Raw genomic sequence first — 17,021 nt, 5'->3', positions numbered from 1 at the left:
TTTCCCGGTGGCGCGGAAGATGTGCGCCACTTCCGGTCGGGCTCCTAACAACGGGGGAGGCTGGTAACTAGGGTGGGGGGGATGGCGGAGCGGGCGCCGGAGCCCGAGGCGGAGGCGGAGGCTGAGGCGGGCGCAGGCGGGGAGGCGGCGGCCGAGGAGGGAGCGGCGGGCCGCAAGGCACGGGGCCGACCGCGGCTTACGGAGTCGGACCGAGCCCGGCGGCGGCTGGAGTCCCGGAAGAAGTACGACGTGCGGCGCGTGTACCTGGGCGAGGCGCACGGGCCCTGGGTGGACCTGCGGCGCCGCAGCGGCTGGAGCGACGCCAAGCTCGCCGCCTACCTCATCTCACTGGAGCGCGGCCAGCGTAGCGGCCGCCACGGGTGAGGGGGCCCGGCCGGAGGGAGGGGGAGGAAGCGAGCGAGGGAGGCGGCGCCCCCATGCCCCGCGGAGTTTGGCCCCGCCTGCTCCGGCTCGAGGCCCCGCCCCCGGCACCTGTGAGCTCCACCCAGGGGCCAAGCTGCTGGTCTGGGTCTCCGACTGCGGGTGCGGCGATCAGCTAGGTTCGCGGCTCCGCCCCCCGTGTCTCCTACTGCCCAATCCCAAGATGCGCCCTGCCTCTCCACCGCCTACTGAGCGCTTGGTTCCGCCCGCTCGGGCTCTAGCTGCCCAATCCTAAGATTGGCCCCACCTCCAGGCGGTCTAACTACCCAATCCCTAGAGGAGCGGCCCCTCCCCTTGAGGCCTCGCTCGGGCTCCAGGTTCCCGCTGGGCCTTGGGATCTCTGGTCACGTCCTCCAAAACCCCACACCCCGGCCTACTTTCTGGACATCCTGAAACACCCTGCTCTTCCCCTCAGGAGGTCCTGGTGTCCCAAATGGCATTAAATATGACCCCCTCCCCACAACCCTAGGCTCCCACACACCCAGGGACAACTACATTTCCTGATTCCTGGGGAGCAGTTCAGCCCGGAGAGACTCAAGTGAAGAGAAACTCGAAATAGGTGGTGAAATGGAGGGAAGAGACTTGCACAATCTCAATCCTGAGAAAGAGTGGTGTGAATGGAATTTTTCCCTTCCTGCTTTATAGGCTGATGTGACAATTCAAATGTGCAAAGAACTGAGAACAGTGCCTAACAGTAGTATTAGCTGTTATGATGATGAGGAATGTTTATTTCTAATCACAAGCAATGAAATCTGTGTTCTCTGGTTTTCACATCCTTTCATATGCATGTTTCTCTAGGAGATGTTCCTGAGAGTCAAGAATCAAACAGATCCTGCTGAATTGTACTCACCCCCTCCCCAGTGTGGCAAGACTGTTTTTATGCCCAAGAGCAGGTTCTGAAATGCTAACAAAAATATATGCCTCATGGAGCTGATATTCTAGTGGACAGAGGGAATGGCTTATGCAATGGCTTGTCTACTACAGACAAGAAACAAGGCTGGGCACAGTGGCACATGCCTTTAATCCCAGTGACTTGAAGGCTGAAGCAGGATTGTAAGTTCCAGGCCAGCCTTGGCAATTTAGCAAGGCCCTAAGCAACTTAGACCCTGTCTCAAAATAAAAAGTAAAAAGGGATGGGGATGTGGCTCAGTGGTAGAGCACCTTGGGGTTCAATCCCAAGTACCATAAAAAAGAACATAAGAAGTAAATTGCACAGTATGTAAGAGATTGAAAGGGGTATGGAAAAACCACAAGTGAAATAGACAAAGAAGAATCATGAGGGTGAGTTAGAAGTTATTTTATTTTTTTCTGTGCTGAGAATTGAACTGAGGGCCTCACACATGCTAGGCAAGTGCTTTACCACTGAGTCACACACCTGGGCCCCTGAGTTGGAAGTTTAAGTAGGGCCTCAGGGTGGCTGCTCTGAGAAGATAGCTTTGAGTAAAGATGTGAAGGAGCAGCCATGCACAGATCCCAGAGAAGAGTGTTGAGCAGAGGGAATAGCAAGTGCCGAGGTCCTGTGGAGGAGAAGTCAGAGACAGATGCTGTGGCCTTGGATGCAGTACCTTGGCAGGCCATGAGAGGACTCCAGACTTTTCTCTCAGTGAGGAGAGCCCTGGCAGGAATTTTTGCTCTCCTTAAGCATAGGAATTTGAACAGAGAAGTGACATGATCTGGCTTATATTCTAAAAGAAGCACTTGTTTGGGGTGTATGTGAGAGCAGGTGGAGTCAAAACAAGGTTGGCCAAGAGTTGACAGTTCATGCTAGCAACAGGTCCAGAGAGGGTCACGCTTTAATCTTTTCTGTGTGTTTTTACATTGAAGAAAAAAAAAAAACTTTTTTTTTTTTTTTTTTGGCTCTGGGAGTTAAACCCAGGGAGCCTCATATATTCTAAGCACACGCTCTACCACTGAGCTACACCCCCAGCCCAACATTTAAAATTCTTAATGGGAAAATAAAATCAAAAGAATCATACAAACGTTTACACTGAGGCTGAGACCAGGAAAGCAGCCAGCCGCAAGAGGAAGGTGCTGTTAGGATTGTATGCTGCAGGTGAGGCCCAAGGCCATGGAGCCTGCTGCCGTGATACAGAGGGGAAGAACAAGGAGGCAGGTGGAGTGGCAGGAAGGGAGACGGAGGCCCCCAGCGAGTTAAGTAGACTGGCTGCAAAGTACTGGCCCTTGATCTGTAGACCAGGTGCTGGGTGACAGTAGGGTGACCCATAATGGCTCAGGAACCTGCTCAGCAGATCTGGCAGCTCTCCTTGTGCAGGAGGCTGTGGAGCCCCCCAGCCTTCCTCTGGTCCCCAAGGTTTTTGAGCACAGTCAGGGTGTTGGACTACAACCTAAGCACAAGGGCCAGGAGGCAGTTGGACCCAGGCTGTCTGCAGGAGGACAGCCTGGGGCCCTTGCAGAGCAGGCAGGGAAGGTCCGAAGCAGTCGTCCAGCTGGGTCTGACACTTCCACCAGGACTCCATGGGCAGCACAGGTTCTGAGCAGCTCTGAGTCCTGTTGCTGCAAAACAAGTCCCCAAAACTTAGTTGTTAAAATCACACAAATGCATCATTTCAACTTTCTGTGGACTGGGAGCCAGGCACTGGCTCCTCTGCTCAGGGTCTCACGAGGCTGAAATAAAGGTATCCACCAGCTGTGGCCTCACCTGTAAGTATCCTAGGGAAAGATCTCCCTCCAACTGCCTCATGTTGCTGGAAGAATTTATTTCATTGTGATTATAGGACTGAGGTCCCTGTTGTCTTACTGGCTGTCATCTGGGATCACTCTCAGTCTTAGAGGCCACTCTTGGGTCCCCTCTTGTCCCCATCTTTCCACTGCTGACCGCAGCAGGGCATAGTCCCTTTGAAGGCCTCCCCTAATCAAGTCAGCCGCCATATTTCCCCTTTTGATTAATTCTAATCACCTACCCATGAGAGGCATCCTATCACACCCACAGACCTGCCCCACTCAAGAGGAGAAGATTAGAGGGTCATTCCTTGGTATCCATGGGGATTGTTTTCAGGACCCCTAGAAGATACCAAAATGCTTAGATGCTCCAGTCCCTTAAATAAAATGGTGTGGTATTTGCAGAGAACCTATACATGTCTTCCCAAAGACTTTAAATCATCTCTAGATGACTTAGAATACCTAATGCAATGTAAATGTTGTGTATATAGTTATATCGTATTGCTTAAAGTCTACCTATTCGGTATAGATACAGTTATACAGTTGTTTTTTTTTTCCAAATATTTTCCATCCCTGGTTGAATCCAAGGATGCAGAACTTGCAGATGTAAAGGGCCTGCCATATAGGGCATGTGCTCCTCAAGACAGGAATCAGGAGTTCTCTTGGAATTCTGCCTGCCATACCCACTTTCTGTATCCTCTTCCCTTTCTCTGACTGTGGGTCCCAGGACAGATGGTCTCACCCCTCTGAGGCTCAGTTTCCCTGTGTGTGAAATGAGTGATGATACCAGACCTCCCTCCAAGGGCAGGTGTCACTGGAGGAGAGAGCCCAAGCCAAGCGCCTGCCGACAGGCCGCTGGAGCGGGGCAGGTAAACGGAAGTTCACATTCTACCCCGGAGCCAGATGAGTTGCTGTCATTACTTAGCAGCTGTCAGGTCTTGGCTCAGCTTGACCCGTGTTTACCCTCATTGCCTCTCTCTGTTGCAGGAAGCCTTGGGAGCAAGTCCCCAAAAAGCCAAAGCGGAAAAAAAGTAAGTGGAGCTGTAGCCAGGGGGGAGGAGAGGGACACGGACCAGCAGAGGCCAAGCAGAGGGGACAGCTTGTCTAAAATCCTGAGGCTTGTTCTGTGCCAGCCCACAGTGGAGGGAGGCGGGACAGACCCTGGAGCTCGGCCCTCCTGCCTGCTGGCCACAAGTTGGTGGGAGTCTGAACAGGCCCCACCTAGTATGACCTGCAAACCCTGGGGACTGTGGGTCTCAGGTCATATCCAGCAGGGTGAAGTCCAGAGGTCCAAGGAAAAACCTACCTAGTGGCAGTGAGCCTCTCCCCTTGTCACCATTCTCTGGAGGTAGGGCTGAGCTGAGATCATGACCCTGAAATCCTAAAGGGATAGGGATTGCCACTGACTTGGAGACCCTGGGTGTAATCCCTAGGCCCTGGGATCTCTTCTGGGCCGCCTCCTTGCCCCTAGAGTCACACCTCCATCCCAGTGGCCAAGAGTCCAGGACCATCACAATAGGTGCAGGTCTCATCTCTGGGACACACTCTGTGTACCAAGGCAGATGTCTTTGCTTCCTCCGTCTTCCCTGGGAGCCCTCAGAGATTTTTTTTTTTTTTTTTTTACACAGGGCATTAAACCCAGGGTCACTCTACCACCAGGCCATAACCCTAGCCTTTTTTATTTTTTGAGACAAACTCTCACTGAGTTGCTGAGGGTCTTACAGATTGCTGAAATTGGTTTCCTACTTGTGATCCTCCTATGTCAGCCTCCCAAGTTACTGGAATTACAGGTGTGTGCCGTCATACCTGGGTGGAATTCTTACTCTCCCCTGGCCCAGAGAAGTCAAGTCATTTGGCCAGAGCCACCCAGCTAGGAAGTGACAAAGCCGGGATTTGAACCCAGGCCTTCTGGCCCCACATGACCTCCCCTCACAGTATCCTTTGATCCAGCAAATGTTTGTAGAGCACCTATAGAACTCCTGGCCCTGCGGAGACCTGATAGAACCAAACAGATAAATGTCTGTGCTTTTGAGAAGCTGGCATTCTAGTGGGGGAATCAGACCAGACACCTTCAAACAAACAGCCGGTATCTAGGTGCTATCAGGAGAGAAAGTGAAACAAGTCAGTTTGGCTGAGCTAGCTTTTGCAAAGCCCTGGGGTTCAGCCCCAGCTCTGCGGGGTGGGGTGAGTTGACTTGAGTGACCTGGGTGTGGGGCGGTTCTCAGAGGAGGGCACATTTGGTGAGAAACCTGACTGAGTGAAGGGAGAGGGAGCAAGCAGGCCTCTGGAAGAGGAGGGCACCACCTGCAAAGGCCCTGAGCCAGGGCAGCCAGGCTCACTTGAGGAACAACTCAGAACCACGCTCCCTGAGGGAGTGGCACAAGTGGGAGGAGCCGAGGGAGGGGATGTGCCCAGCAGATGGTGCAGGGCCTGGTGGGTCAGCGGGTGGACATTTGCTCTCACCCTCAGGGAGGTGGGAACCATGGTGGATTCTGAGCAGAGGGCCCACTGATCAGGTGCTCCTCGGTGCCCTCTGGTGGCCGTGGGGGAGGTGCAGGCAAGAGCCAGGGAGACCATGGCCATGGGACTGCTGGGTTGTAGGTCCAAGTACTGATGAAAATGATTATAACAATAACAGGCAGCTAGCAATTATTATGTGTCAGGCTCCATTGTGTACATGGCTTCACTCAGCTGGTGAAGAGAGTCCCTGGCCAGTCCCTGTCATCTTAGGGTATCTTGCCTCTGAGCCTCAGTTTCCTTCCCTGTAAACTGGGTTCAGGGCTCAGGAGGGTGTTTCAGCCCATGAAGACACAGCACCCAGGGTCCCCATGGACAGCAGAGCACTGCTGCTCATGCCCATCCCAGGCCCTGTGTCTGCAGGACGGCGACGAAATGTGAACTGCCTGAAGAATGTGGTGATCTGGTATGAGGACCACAAGCACCGCTGCCCCTACGAGCCGCACCTTGCCGAGCTGGACCCCACCTTTGGCCTGTACACCACGGCAGTGTGGCAGTGTGAAGCCGGCCACCGCTACTTCCAGGACCTGCACTCCCCACTGAAGCCTCTCAGTGACTCGGACCCTGAAAGTGACAAAGGTGAGTCTGTAGGGCAAGGGCATAAGGTGACTGTGGCATCTGGGGGCTCTGCAGTCCCTCCTAGGCTGCCACCCAGCATCACACCAGAGTCAAAGGTAACAGCAACTGCAGGGGCACTGGCTTCAGGGACAGTGGCCTGGCTCAGCCCTTCACGGATCTGTGGTCTCTGAGGCCTTGCAGAGCCCGAGTGAGTAGGAGAGATGGTCCCCACTTTACATGGCTGGGCTGCTGCTGTGGAGGCCAGGGTGCTGGGCACAGGCTCAGCTTGGCAAGGTGGGTGCTGCCCTCCTGACCTCTAGCACCTTTTTTATTTTCTATGACTCTTTCTCAGGTTTGTCACTGACCTCCTTCTCTTTCCCTCTGTCTTGCCAAGTTTTCCCTTCTCTCTCTCTCCCTCCCCCCTCTCTCCCCCCTCTCTCTCTCTCTCCCTCCCTCCCCCCCTCTCCCTCCCTCTCTCCCCCACCCTCTCTCTCCCTGTCTCTCTCCCCCCTCTCTCCCTCCCCCCCTCTCTCCCTCTCTCTCTCCCCCCCTCTCTCCCTCTCTCTCTCTCTCCCTCCCCCCTCTCTCTCCCTGTCTCTCTCCCCCTCCCTCCCTCTCTCTCCCTCTCTCTCTCTCTCTCCCCCTCTCTCTCCCTCTTTCTCTCTCTCTCCCTCTCCCCTCCTCCCCCCTCCCTCTCTCTCTCTCTCCCCTCTCTCTCTCCCCTCTCTCTCCCCCCTCCCTCTCTCTCTCTCTCTCCCTCCCCCCTCTCTCTCCCTGTCTCTCTCCCCCCTCTCTCCCTCCCCCCCTCTCTCCCTCTCTCTCTCTCTCCCCCTCCCTCTCTCTCTCTCTTTCTCCCCTCTCTCTCTCTCCCTCTCCCCCCCTCTCCCCCCTCTCCCTCTCTCTCTCCTTCTCTCTCCCCCCTCCCTCTCTCTCCCTCTCTCCCTCTCCCCCCCCTCTCTCCATCTCTCCCCCTCTCTCCCTCTCTCTCTCTCCCTCTCCCCCCTCTTCCCCCTCTCCCCCCTCTCCCTCTCTCTCCCCCCTCCCCCTCTCCCCCCTCCCTCTCTCTCTCCCCCCCTCCCCCCCTCTCCCCCCCTCCCTCTCTCTCTCTCCCCCCCTCCCTCTCTCTCTCTCCCTCTCTCTCTCTCCCCCTCTTTCCCCCTCTCCCCCTCTCCCCCCTCCCCCTCTCCCTCTCTCCCTCTCTCCCCCTCCCCCCTCCCCCTCTCCCTCTTCCCTTTTCCCTCCTGAGCTGGGTTTCTTTCCCTTTCCTCTCTCTGGCTTTCTCCTGTCTCCTTCCTTTCGCCCCTTCCACCTCCCTCCCCAGCTCTTGGTCCCTGCCCCCTCCTTGCTCTCTTTTTCTGTCCCACGTTGGTCACACTGGGCCTTGAGGAACTCAGTGTGGAAGGCTGAGTTGGCCTTGTGGGGAGCAGAGGAGACCCCGGGAGCAGTGAGGGGGCTGCCCGCTGTCTCCAGGGCTTGGCATGGCTGTGAGGAGTGCCAGGCACCCTGCCAGGGCCAAGGGCGGGGTCAGTCATCAGGGCTGAGCTCGTGCTGGCAGGCGTCACAGAGCAGGTGGCATCCCAGCTGGCCAGGAGGAAGCCGGGGGTGAGAGGTGTTCCAGGTGGGCGCCCACGCCCACGGCCATCCCACTGTGCATCGGCAGGTGTCCTGTGCTTGTGACCAGCACCCGCCCTCCTCTGCCTGTTGGTCCCCCTCACTGTGCCCCATTCCAGGCCCTGCCCTGCGCCACTGAGTCTTCCCTACATCCCGGTCACATCCCTGCTTCACAGTCAGTGGATCCCAGGCCCAGGAGTAACGTGACTGGCCCATCTGCAGATGGGTCAGGCTGGGATGGGGTGGTTCCAAGGAGCCCCTCCTGCCCCAAACCTGTTGTCACTGCCAGAGCTGGGCTCATAGGAATGAGCACTGTGGTCCATCAGCCACGGCTGCCAGGGGAAGGACTGGTGTCCCTACCCCAGCCCCGTTCCCCCAGCAGCACTCCCTACCTGCTCTCCTCGTGTCCCTGCCACCCATGCGTCAGTCAGCAGACCTCCTGCCGGGGCTGTGGGAAGTCAGGGGTGTGTGGCCATTTCTGTCACTCGTGTTTTTATTACCTGGAGAGAGGTTCAGTGTTGGACTTAACAACTGGACTCCAGAGTTAGGTGTACCAGACACATGTCCTGGCTCTGCCCCCAACTTTCTTGGTGACTACCCCCTCCTTCAGAGGGTGCTGCAGATTTGAGGACAGTAAGAAATCACTTTAGCAGGAGAAGCTGTCCCCTCTATCCAGCTTGCGTCAGGCCTGGGCCATCAGGAGTGGCCTGGGTTCAGGTTGGGTGTCTCAATGCCCACGTGTTGGCTCTCCAGCACTGTCACAGACACGTGAGGGGATGTGCTCACGAAGAGGAAAGAGTCATTGCGGCTCACAGCTTGAGAGTCTTGTTCACCATCAGGCTGACCCTGGCAGGGGTGCTGAATGGCAGTGGCAGGGGTTGTGTGTCAGAACAGAATCCTTCACCTCATGGCCGGGGAGCGAAAGGGAGTGAGGAGGGTGCTGGTATCCCACAGTCCCCTCCCGGGCAGTCCCCAGAAACAAAGACCTTCTGTGGGCCCCACCTCTTACAAGTTTCCACCATCTCTGACCAGGTGCAGAGGCACAGGCCTGTCACCCTAGGATCTTGGGAATCTGAGGCAGGAAGATCTGAAGCTCAAGACCAGCCTGGGCAACTTAGCAACACCCTGCTCCCAAGATGAAAAGGGCTGGGGCATGTAGCTCAGTGGCAGAGCACTTGCCTAACATGCTCCGAGCCCTGGGTTCCATCCCAGTGCTGCACAAAACAGACAAAAACTACTCAGGGTGCCACTTCGAGCCTGTACTGTTCAAACCCTGTATGTGTTTTCTTATTAAATACCCAAAATACTCTCCCAGAGCAGGTGCCGTAGCGATCTCCAGGCCAGAGAGGTTACATGAGCTGCTGTGCTCACCCAGCTAGAGGCGGGCACTGCTCCAACCTGGGAAATCTCTACTCTCCACATGACCCTAGGACTGTAGGGCACATGGTCTCCAAACAGCATGGCCCAGCTGGGTCTCAAGACTGTAGCTGAGGTGCCATGCATGGTGGTACACGCCTGTAATCCCAGTGACTTGGGAGGCTGAGACAGGAGAATTGCAAGTCTGAAGCCAGCCTCAGCAACTTAGTAAGGCCCTGCCTCAAAATGAAAAAATAAAATAAGGGCTAGGGATGTAGCTCAGTGGTAAAGTGCCCCTGGATTAAATCCCTAGTACCAAAGAGGGTGTAACTGAGGTGGCAGTCATTTGTTTTTCCCATCTCTAGTCTCCCTGTGTGGGGATGTTGTCTGCCTGGCTAAGATGTTGGCCCCTTGGCCTTCATCACAATGCTGGTCTAAAAGTCGTTCTTTGATCCATATGTGCCCTGCCCAGGGACCTCCTTCTCTGAGGTGTTTACATTCCAGAGGGGTAGCAGACCATAAACAAGATAAGCAAATACAATATTGAATACACGGGAAGATGGTAGGTGTTTTGGGGAAAAAGAAAGGAGCAAAAAGGGGCTCTTTGAGACAAGATGGTCCAGGGAGCCTCCCTGAAACATCATTGGATGGAGGGTCTGATGGAGAGTTCAGGCAGAAGGAATGACAAAGGCCCTGAGGCAGAAACTTGGCTAGTATCTCTGAGGGACTTGAGGGAGGCATCTGGAGAGGAGGCCATGGGGTAAGGAGTGATAGTGCGAAGTGTGTAGCCATAGTAAGGGCTTTGACTGCTACATCAAGTGGTTCAGGATATTGACTGAAAAATGCCAGCTGCTGAAACAGGCACACATTGGTTCCCTCACACAAAGTCCACTGCCCCCAACCCATGGGCTCTGCATTCCACATGGGGACAGATTCTTTTTTTTTTTTTTTTTTTTTGATACCAGGAATTGTACTCAGGGATGCTTAACCACTGAGCCACATACTCAGTCTCTTTATGTTGCTTTCAACCTTACTAAGTTTCTGAGGCTGGCCTCAAACTTGAGATCCTCCTGCCTCAGTCTTTTGAGTCACTGGGATTACAGGCATGTGCCACCATGCCCAGCACGTGGGGACCCAGGTTCTTCCCATCTTGTGTCTTTAGCCTCCTCCTGGGTCCTGGCTGGTTGACCAGGACAGCCATTGGGCTGGCTGATCATGGAACAAGCCATTAGGCTACATCTACCTGCTGCAAAGGATGCTGGGAGATGTAGTCCACCCAGGTGCTAGGAAGAGCTGAGTTTGGGAACAGCTTCCTTATCCACAAGAAGTGATGAGTGGGTTTTCTGGAACCAAGGAACCAAGGAGAAGGGACTACTCAGGTCCTGTCACAGAGATGATGGAGCCATGACCAGCATTTGCAGAGGAGGGAGGAGAAGCATTTGGGCTGTGGATGGATGAATTTTGGGTACAGTGCCAACAGGTTTTGCTGACAGATTGGAAGTGGGTGTAAGAAGTCAAGGTTAGCCCCAGGACTTTGGCCGAGTATTAGGAAGGACAGAGATATCAACCTTTGAGACAGGGACACATGAGCAGTACAGGCTCTTTTGGAGGCAAAATTCAGTGAAGAAGAATCCAGTGTTGCTGAGCTGCGTCTGCGCTGCCTGAGACGCCCATGGGAAGCTGTGAGTTGAGATTCCGGGATCCAACAGGGAGGACCAGGCTTCCTGTGTGTATGTGGAACCATCAGGCCCTGCGTGGCTGTGATATAAAAATATTTACTGTTGCCCTCTGTATCAGAGGGTACTCATTCATGGGTTCAACCAGCCAGGGATCATTTACATCATGTTAGGTATTGCACATCATCTAAAGATGATTTGAAGACTATGGGAGGATGTGCATAGGTCCTATGCAAATATTGTGCCATTTTATGTGAAAGACTTAAGAATCCTCCAGTTTTGATATTTTGATATCTACGGAGGTGTCCTGGAACTAATCCTCCACTGATGCAGAGGGATAAATGTGTTTGGTTCCCTGGTTCTTTTCTTTTCTTTTCAGCACTATGATGGAACCTGGGGCCTCTGGCATGCTAGGCAAGTGCTCTACCACTGAGCTGTCCCCCCAGCCCTTTTAACAGAGCTTCTAAAACCCTTTGAATTTCCTGAGTGATAGTGGTTTTTGTTATTCACAAGGAGCCCCTTTGGAACACCCCAAAATCTATGTTAGTGAAGTGACTCAAGGTGGGATCCCAGATGTCTTCTGGTTGGGGTTACCAAAAAGACCAAACATAGGATCAGAAGTGGGAACTCTTCAGCCCCACTCCCCAACCTCCAGGGGCTGGAGGTCAGGTCATTAAAAACCCTTGAAGAGCGAGTTTTCTAGAGCTCTCAGCTTGATGCATGCATCACGGAGCTCAGAGGGGTGTCCTCAGACAGGGCGCAGAGCTCCGTGCCCCTCCCCCATGAGTCTCTTCTCGTTGGCTATGGTAGAGTTGTGTCTTTTATAAGAAGTTTGTAGTGATAAGTAGAGCACTTTTCTGAGTTCGCTGAGTCATTAGCAAATTATTGAACCTAAGGAGGAGGTCACGGGATCCCCTGATATACAGCTGGTTGGTCAGACATACAGAGTGGCCCAGGACTTGCAGCTGGCATTGGAAGTGGGGTTTAATACCATCAGCCTGGTGAGACCTGGGGGTGAGTTGAGGGCTGAGGTGCAGCCTGACTTGGGCCTTCAAGAGCTGAAAGAGCCAAAGGGACGAGGAACGAGCTGCCAGGGTGGGCCCAGAAAACAAGGGTGGGGGCTGGAGCTCCAGGGGGGACAGCGAGTCAGAGAAGCTGGGCCGTCAGTTGAGTCAGGTGCCTTGGTGCAGCCAGGAATGGTGGCGAGTGGTAAATGACCCCTGTTTTTGGTGATGAGAGGGTCACAGTGCCCTGCCCTTGGTGGCCCTTCAACAAATACTAGCTGCCGCTGCTGCTGCCACCACTGTAACTGCCTCCTTTCTTCTCTCATCACAGCGGGCAATGGCCAGGTGGCTGGCAGCTCTGACTCCCCCAGCTCTGGCTCGGGCTCCGACTCTGAGGAACCCCCAGAGAGCCAGCCAGCCAAGGCTTCAGCAGCTGCGGCAGCAGTCACCCCCGCCAGCCCAGTGGGCAGCAGTGGGCTTATCACTCAGGAAGGTGTGCACATCCCCTTCGACGTCCACCACGTGGAAAGCCTGGCGGAGCAGGGTACCCCGCTGTGCCCCAACCCTGCAGGAAGTGGGTCTGAAGCCCTGGAGACAGTGGTGTGCGTGCCAGTACCTGTGCAAGTGGGTGCTGGCCCCGGCGCCCTCTTTGAGAACGTGCCCCAGGAGGCACTGGGCGAGGTGGTAGCCAGTTGCCCTGTGCCAGGCATGGTGCCCGGCTCCCAGGTGATCATCATCGCGGGCCCTGGATACAACACACTCACAGCCGAGGGCATCCACCTCAACGTGGCTGCAGGCAGCAGCGCCCCAAGCAGTGGCCTGGGCGAGGAGGTGCCCTGCGCCATGATGGAGGGTGTGGCAGCCTACACCCAGACAGAACCCGAGGGCAGCCAGCCCAGCACCATGGACACCACCTCCATAGCCGGCGTCGAGACCAAGAAAGGTCTGGGGGGCCCACTATGGCCTCTGGCAGGGGTCGGGTGGGACCTGGAGGGGGAGGGGAAGGAGCGGCCCTGGAAGAGGGCTTCTAGACAGCCTCAGTCCCCCATGGACACCGCCCTGTGTCCACCCCCGTAGAGAAGGAGGATCTGTACATACTCAAAAAGGAGGAGAAAGAGGAGCCTGTGGCCACAGAGCTGGCAGAGCTGGTGGCAACGGTGCCCGAGAGTGCAGAGCCTGAGGCAGAAGCAGCTGGGGAGGAGCTGGACGGCAGCGACATGTCAGCCATCATCTACGAGATCCCCAAGGAGCCTGAGAAGTGGGTGCTGAGTCGGGTGGGTGGGCACAGGGCAAGGAGTGGCCCACAGCCCCCCTGGGCTTGGCATTCTGACACCAGGGGCCCCTTTCCCCTCCAGGCGGCGGCGGAGCAAGCGGTCCCGGGTGATGGATGCTGACGGCCTGCTTGAGATGTTCCACTGTCCGTACGAGGGCTGCAGCCAGGTCTACGTGGCTCTCGGCAGCTTCCAGGTGAGACCACCACCCAGGGCATGCTGGTGGGCTGCTCCCGTGTCTGGCTGCCTGTGTGCTGGTCTGGGTAGAGAGGTTCACGCGATTGTCTCCATGAGCTCATTTCACCCCAGCTGGCCTCAGGAGCTCCTAACAAATCCCTGCCAGACATCTCGCCTCCTACAGAGACCAGGCATGACTGCTGCTCCTGAGCCAGCAGCTCCCACACTCCTCCTCTCCAGACCTCCTGAACTCCTTCTGTCTTGTCCCTGGCCATGCTCGTAGCTCCGTGTGCTTCCTGCCCCTCAGCTCTCCTTCAGCAAGCCCACCCCAGTACCCAGGGCCACTCAGGCCTGGAGGACTCCAATCACTGTGCCACCAGGAGGTTGGACTTTTAGTTTGCCCCTGGAAGACTACAGGGAGCCCTGACGGCAGAGATGGGGTTTTGTCATATCCCACACCTGGCACAGAAGGCAGAATTAGTAGGCCTTTGAATTTGCCAAGCTGTGTTCTCATTAAGCACGAATTGAGCACCTACTGTGTTCAAGACCATTCTAGTGAGTTAAAAGAATGAAAGAACAAAGGAATGAATGACTTTAGTGCCCAAGGGGCAGCATAGCACCACGACACCATGGAATCCACCCCAGTCCTGCTACTCCTCACCTCTGAAACATTGGTCCAGCTGCTCAGCCGCAGTTTCCGCGTCTAACTGAGCTAATGGTCCCCAGGCCCTTCCCAGGGCTAACAGATATTCCAGTCCAGAGCCTGGCGCACAGCAGGTGCTCGGTAAACCTGCTCTTTGATCCCATTTGTACCCCCAGGGGTCTTGAAGCTGGGCAAGAGGACCCTCTTCCTTCCTCCCTGCCTAAGCTGACCCCTGCCTACTCCCCATCAGCCCTCTTACCTCCCGCATTCTCAGGAGCCCCTCAGGTGGGCCCAGCACCCATTCCTGCCCCTCTTGCCCCCAGAACCATGTCAACCTCGTGCACCGGAAAGGGAAGACCAAAGTGTGCCCTCACCCTGGCTGTGGCAAGAAGTTCTATTTATCCAACCACCTGCGGCGGCACATGATCATCCATTCAGGTCAGGCCCTGGGCCAGCTGGCAGAACCAACTGGGGATACGGGCAGGGACCTGGGAACCAGGGCTGGAGCAGCCAAGGTTAAACCACAGCACTGGTGCCTCAGACACAGGATTACCCCTCTTGGAGCCTCCATGTGCTCAGTAAGTTGGAACATGGTGACACCTGCTACAGATCAGGGGGGCTAGGCAGGACTTGTGTCTCCTGCCTAGACCCTTGAAAGATTCATGCAGGCCTTAGGAGCAAACCACCTTCTGATGAGCACTCAGAAGTCCTGCCATACCACATTAGTTTTTTAAAACATTCACTGCCCGCCCCAGAAAAAAAGTTGCTTAAAAAAATAAAAGCAAATATTTCAGAAGTAGTAAACACCTCCTATGGCAGTACCCCAGGTCAGGTGGGAGCTAGTGGGGCCACCCAGACCACAGGAGGGAAGAGAGTTGGGCAGAGGGAAGAGAGTTGGGCAGAGTCGGGCCTGGACTGGGTTTGCCCCCAGGCATAGATGGGAGACTTCTGGCTGGCTTGGGAAGCTGGAGGGCACAGCCCTGAGGTTCAGAGCTCCCAATATTTTGAGAAACCACAACTTTGGGGTTTTATGTGAAATTGCCCAAACACTGGTGACAAATTCAGACCCATCTTGGCATTTTGCATCCTGTGCCCCTCAGGGATCCAAGTTTGAACGCCATCTCTGCTTGGGCGTGTGACTGGGTGAGGAGCTGCCACTTCATATTATTTGTTGTCATTATTATAGTTGACAGGAGCCCTAGGAAGATGTGGGGTTGGGTGGGTCAGCACTGGGAGACTGGCTTGTGCTTTCGCCTTGGGCATCAGAGCCACCGTCCCCTTCCCAGTGGCAGTCTCAGTCGCATCTCTGCCGCCCCCAGGTGTCCGTGAGTTCACCTGTGAGACCTGTGGCAAGTCCTTCAAGAGAAAGAACCACCTGGAGGTCCATCGGCGCACACACACTGGCGAAACGCCCCTGCAGTGAGTGACAGGCCGTCCGTAAAGGGTCTGGGAGGCTGGGGAGCCAAGCTCGTGGCATCCGCGGGCTACACCCACCCGCTTTCCCTCCATGCAAACTGTGCTACCACCCCCCAACTGCACGTCCCCTTTCTGTAGCCGGTTCTGCGCGCCCCCGACCCCAGGTCTGGCTCCCCGCTCCCCAGGTCCCGCCCTTTGACCCTGCTGCGGGTATTGCCCGCTGGCTACTTTTTGGCAGGTGCGAGATCTGCGGCTATCAGTGCAGGCAGCGCGCCTCGCTCAACTGGCACATGAAGAAGCACACGGCTGAGGTACAGTACAACTTTACTTGCGAGCGCTGCGGGAAGCGCTTCGAGAAGCTAGACAGCGTCAAGTTCCACACGCTCAAAAGCCACCCGGACCACAAGCCTACCTGACATACTCAACCACTGACTGCCCCTATTTATTCGTCCACTTGGACATCACGCCCTGGGCTGCCTGGGCCTGGACAGCCGCGGGAGCCGCCTGGACCGCAGGCCGGAAGGAGGCGCCTCCACCTCCCGCCCCCACCAAGGGCTGGACCCCCTGGGCAGGTCCCCACCCGCCCCGCCCCAAATCTAGAACTGGTGCCTGGGGCTGTGCTGCTGAACAGTGTCTAGAGAGCAGAGCAAGATTAAACTTCCCCTAGGCCTGAATGATTGAGGGCCCCTGGGTCTCCAACCTATCTGGTCCAGTCCTGAGTAAGGCCGGGTTAGGGAGATGTCCCTGCACACTCTACAAGACCCTTTCCTGTGACTCCGCTCCTACTTGGTCCCTTGGCCTGGGGGACCTGGGAAGTCATCGGGCATTTCCCAGGACTCAGAATCCTGGTGCCTCCTAACGTCTCATGGAACACTCATTTCCCATCCACCCTTGGGAGGAGCTGGGATCATGTTTAGTAAACTCCCCAAATGAAACATGTACAGCTAGTGACAATCGCCGTGCAGAAAATGGAGTGATGTGTTGGTTTCCAAGCGTGCCATTTAGGTCAGTGGTCAGGGAGGGCCTCCCTGAGAAGGTGGTATTCCCACATAGACCAGAAATGACAGGATCCATCGCCGGGAAAAAAGCTAGGAGAGACAAATGTCAAGCCGAAGGAACCGCCAATGCAAAGCTCAAGGGAAGAACTAGCTGGGCATGTTCCTAGAGAAGGTAGCCATGGGGAAAAGGGAGTTGGCCTGCAATTGGGTGCTTGCCTTGGCTCCATTTCCGTGAGGACCTTGCTGAAACCACCTCCTGGAGCAATGGGGAATGAGGCATGGCCGCCAGGTGGCGCGCGAGCCGCGTAGGCCCTGTTGGCGGCCACCACGTGACCCAGGGGACTGCTGCCGCGAACCGGGGCATGTGCCCCGGGGAGATCTGTGGCGCCACGCGCAGATTGACCCCAGCTGGACCGCAGCTATGCCATAGTTTCTGCGTTGGACGCAGGTCTACCTTATCTGGGGATGGAAGAATCGGTGAGGATGGGCAAGTTCGGCTGCTGAGGTTGCCCCAGCGAATTCTCTCACCCCCATCAAACTAGTCCCCTTTTTTCTCCCCGTACAGCGGGAGCCAGCGGTTTCCATGGGAACCGCAACCGGGTCTGCGTGCCCCGGATAGCCCCACTGCCTGCACCGCTTCCGATCCGATAGGAGCCGAGGAATACAGGGTGGGA

At 55.8% G+C, this 17,021-nt stretch overlaps 1 protein-coding gene across 4 annotated transcripts; it reads left to right on the top strand.

Moving 5' to 3' along the window:
* The first annotated feature begins 65 nt into the window (after window positions 1-65).
* On the top strand, window positions 66-16,004 carry Znf653 (zinc finger protein 653). 4 transcript variants are annotated; one of them, XM_047530610.1, is made up of 10 exons: window positions 284-380; window positions 3,853-3,989; window positions 4,108-4,151; window positions 6,001-6,216; window positions 12,174-12,785; window positions 12,920-13,100; window positions 13,198-13,309; window positions 14,257-14,371; window positions 15,253-15,352; window positions 15,588-16,004. In XM_047530610.1, exons 2-10 carry the CDS (start codon window positions 3,901-3,903, stop codon window positions 15,763-15,765), a joined length of 1,647 nt encoding a protein of 548 aa, XP_047386566.1. In that variant the 5' UTR covers window positions 284-380; window positions 3,853-3,900; the 3' UTR covers window positions 15,766-16,004. The 4 variants fall into 4 exon arrangements, with proteins under 4 accessions (XP_047386564.1, XP_047386563.1, XP_047386566.1 ...); XM_047530609.1 differs by having other exon boundaries at window positions 5,986-6,216; XM_047530608.1 differs by lacking the exon at window positions 3,853-3,989 and having other exon boundaries at window positions 66-380.
* The last annotated feature ends 1,017 nt before the right edge of the window (window positions 16,005-17,021 follow it).

This window comes from Sciurus carolinensis, chromosome 17 (genome assembly GCF_902686445.1).
Source record: "Sciurus carolinensis chromosome 17, mSciCar1.2, whole genome shotgun sequence".
In the NCBI taxonomy this organism is placed as follows: domain Eukaryota; kingdom Metazoa; phylum Chordata; class Mammalia; order Rodentia; family Sciuridae; genus Sciurus; species Sciurus carolinensis.
This window is presented reverse-complemented; position numbering and strand designations above follow the sequence as displayed.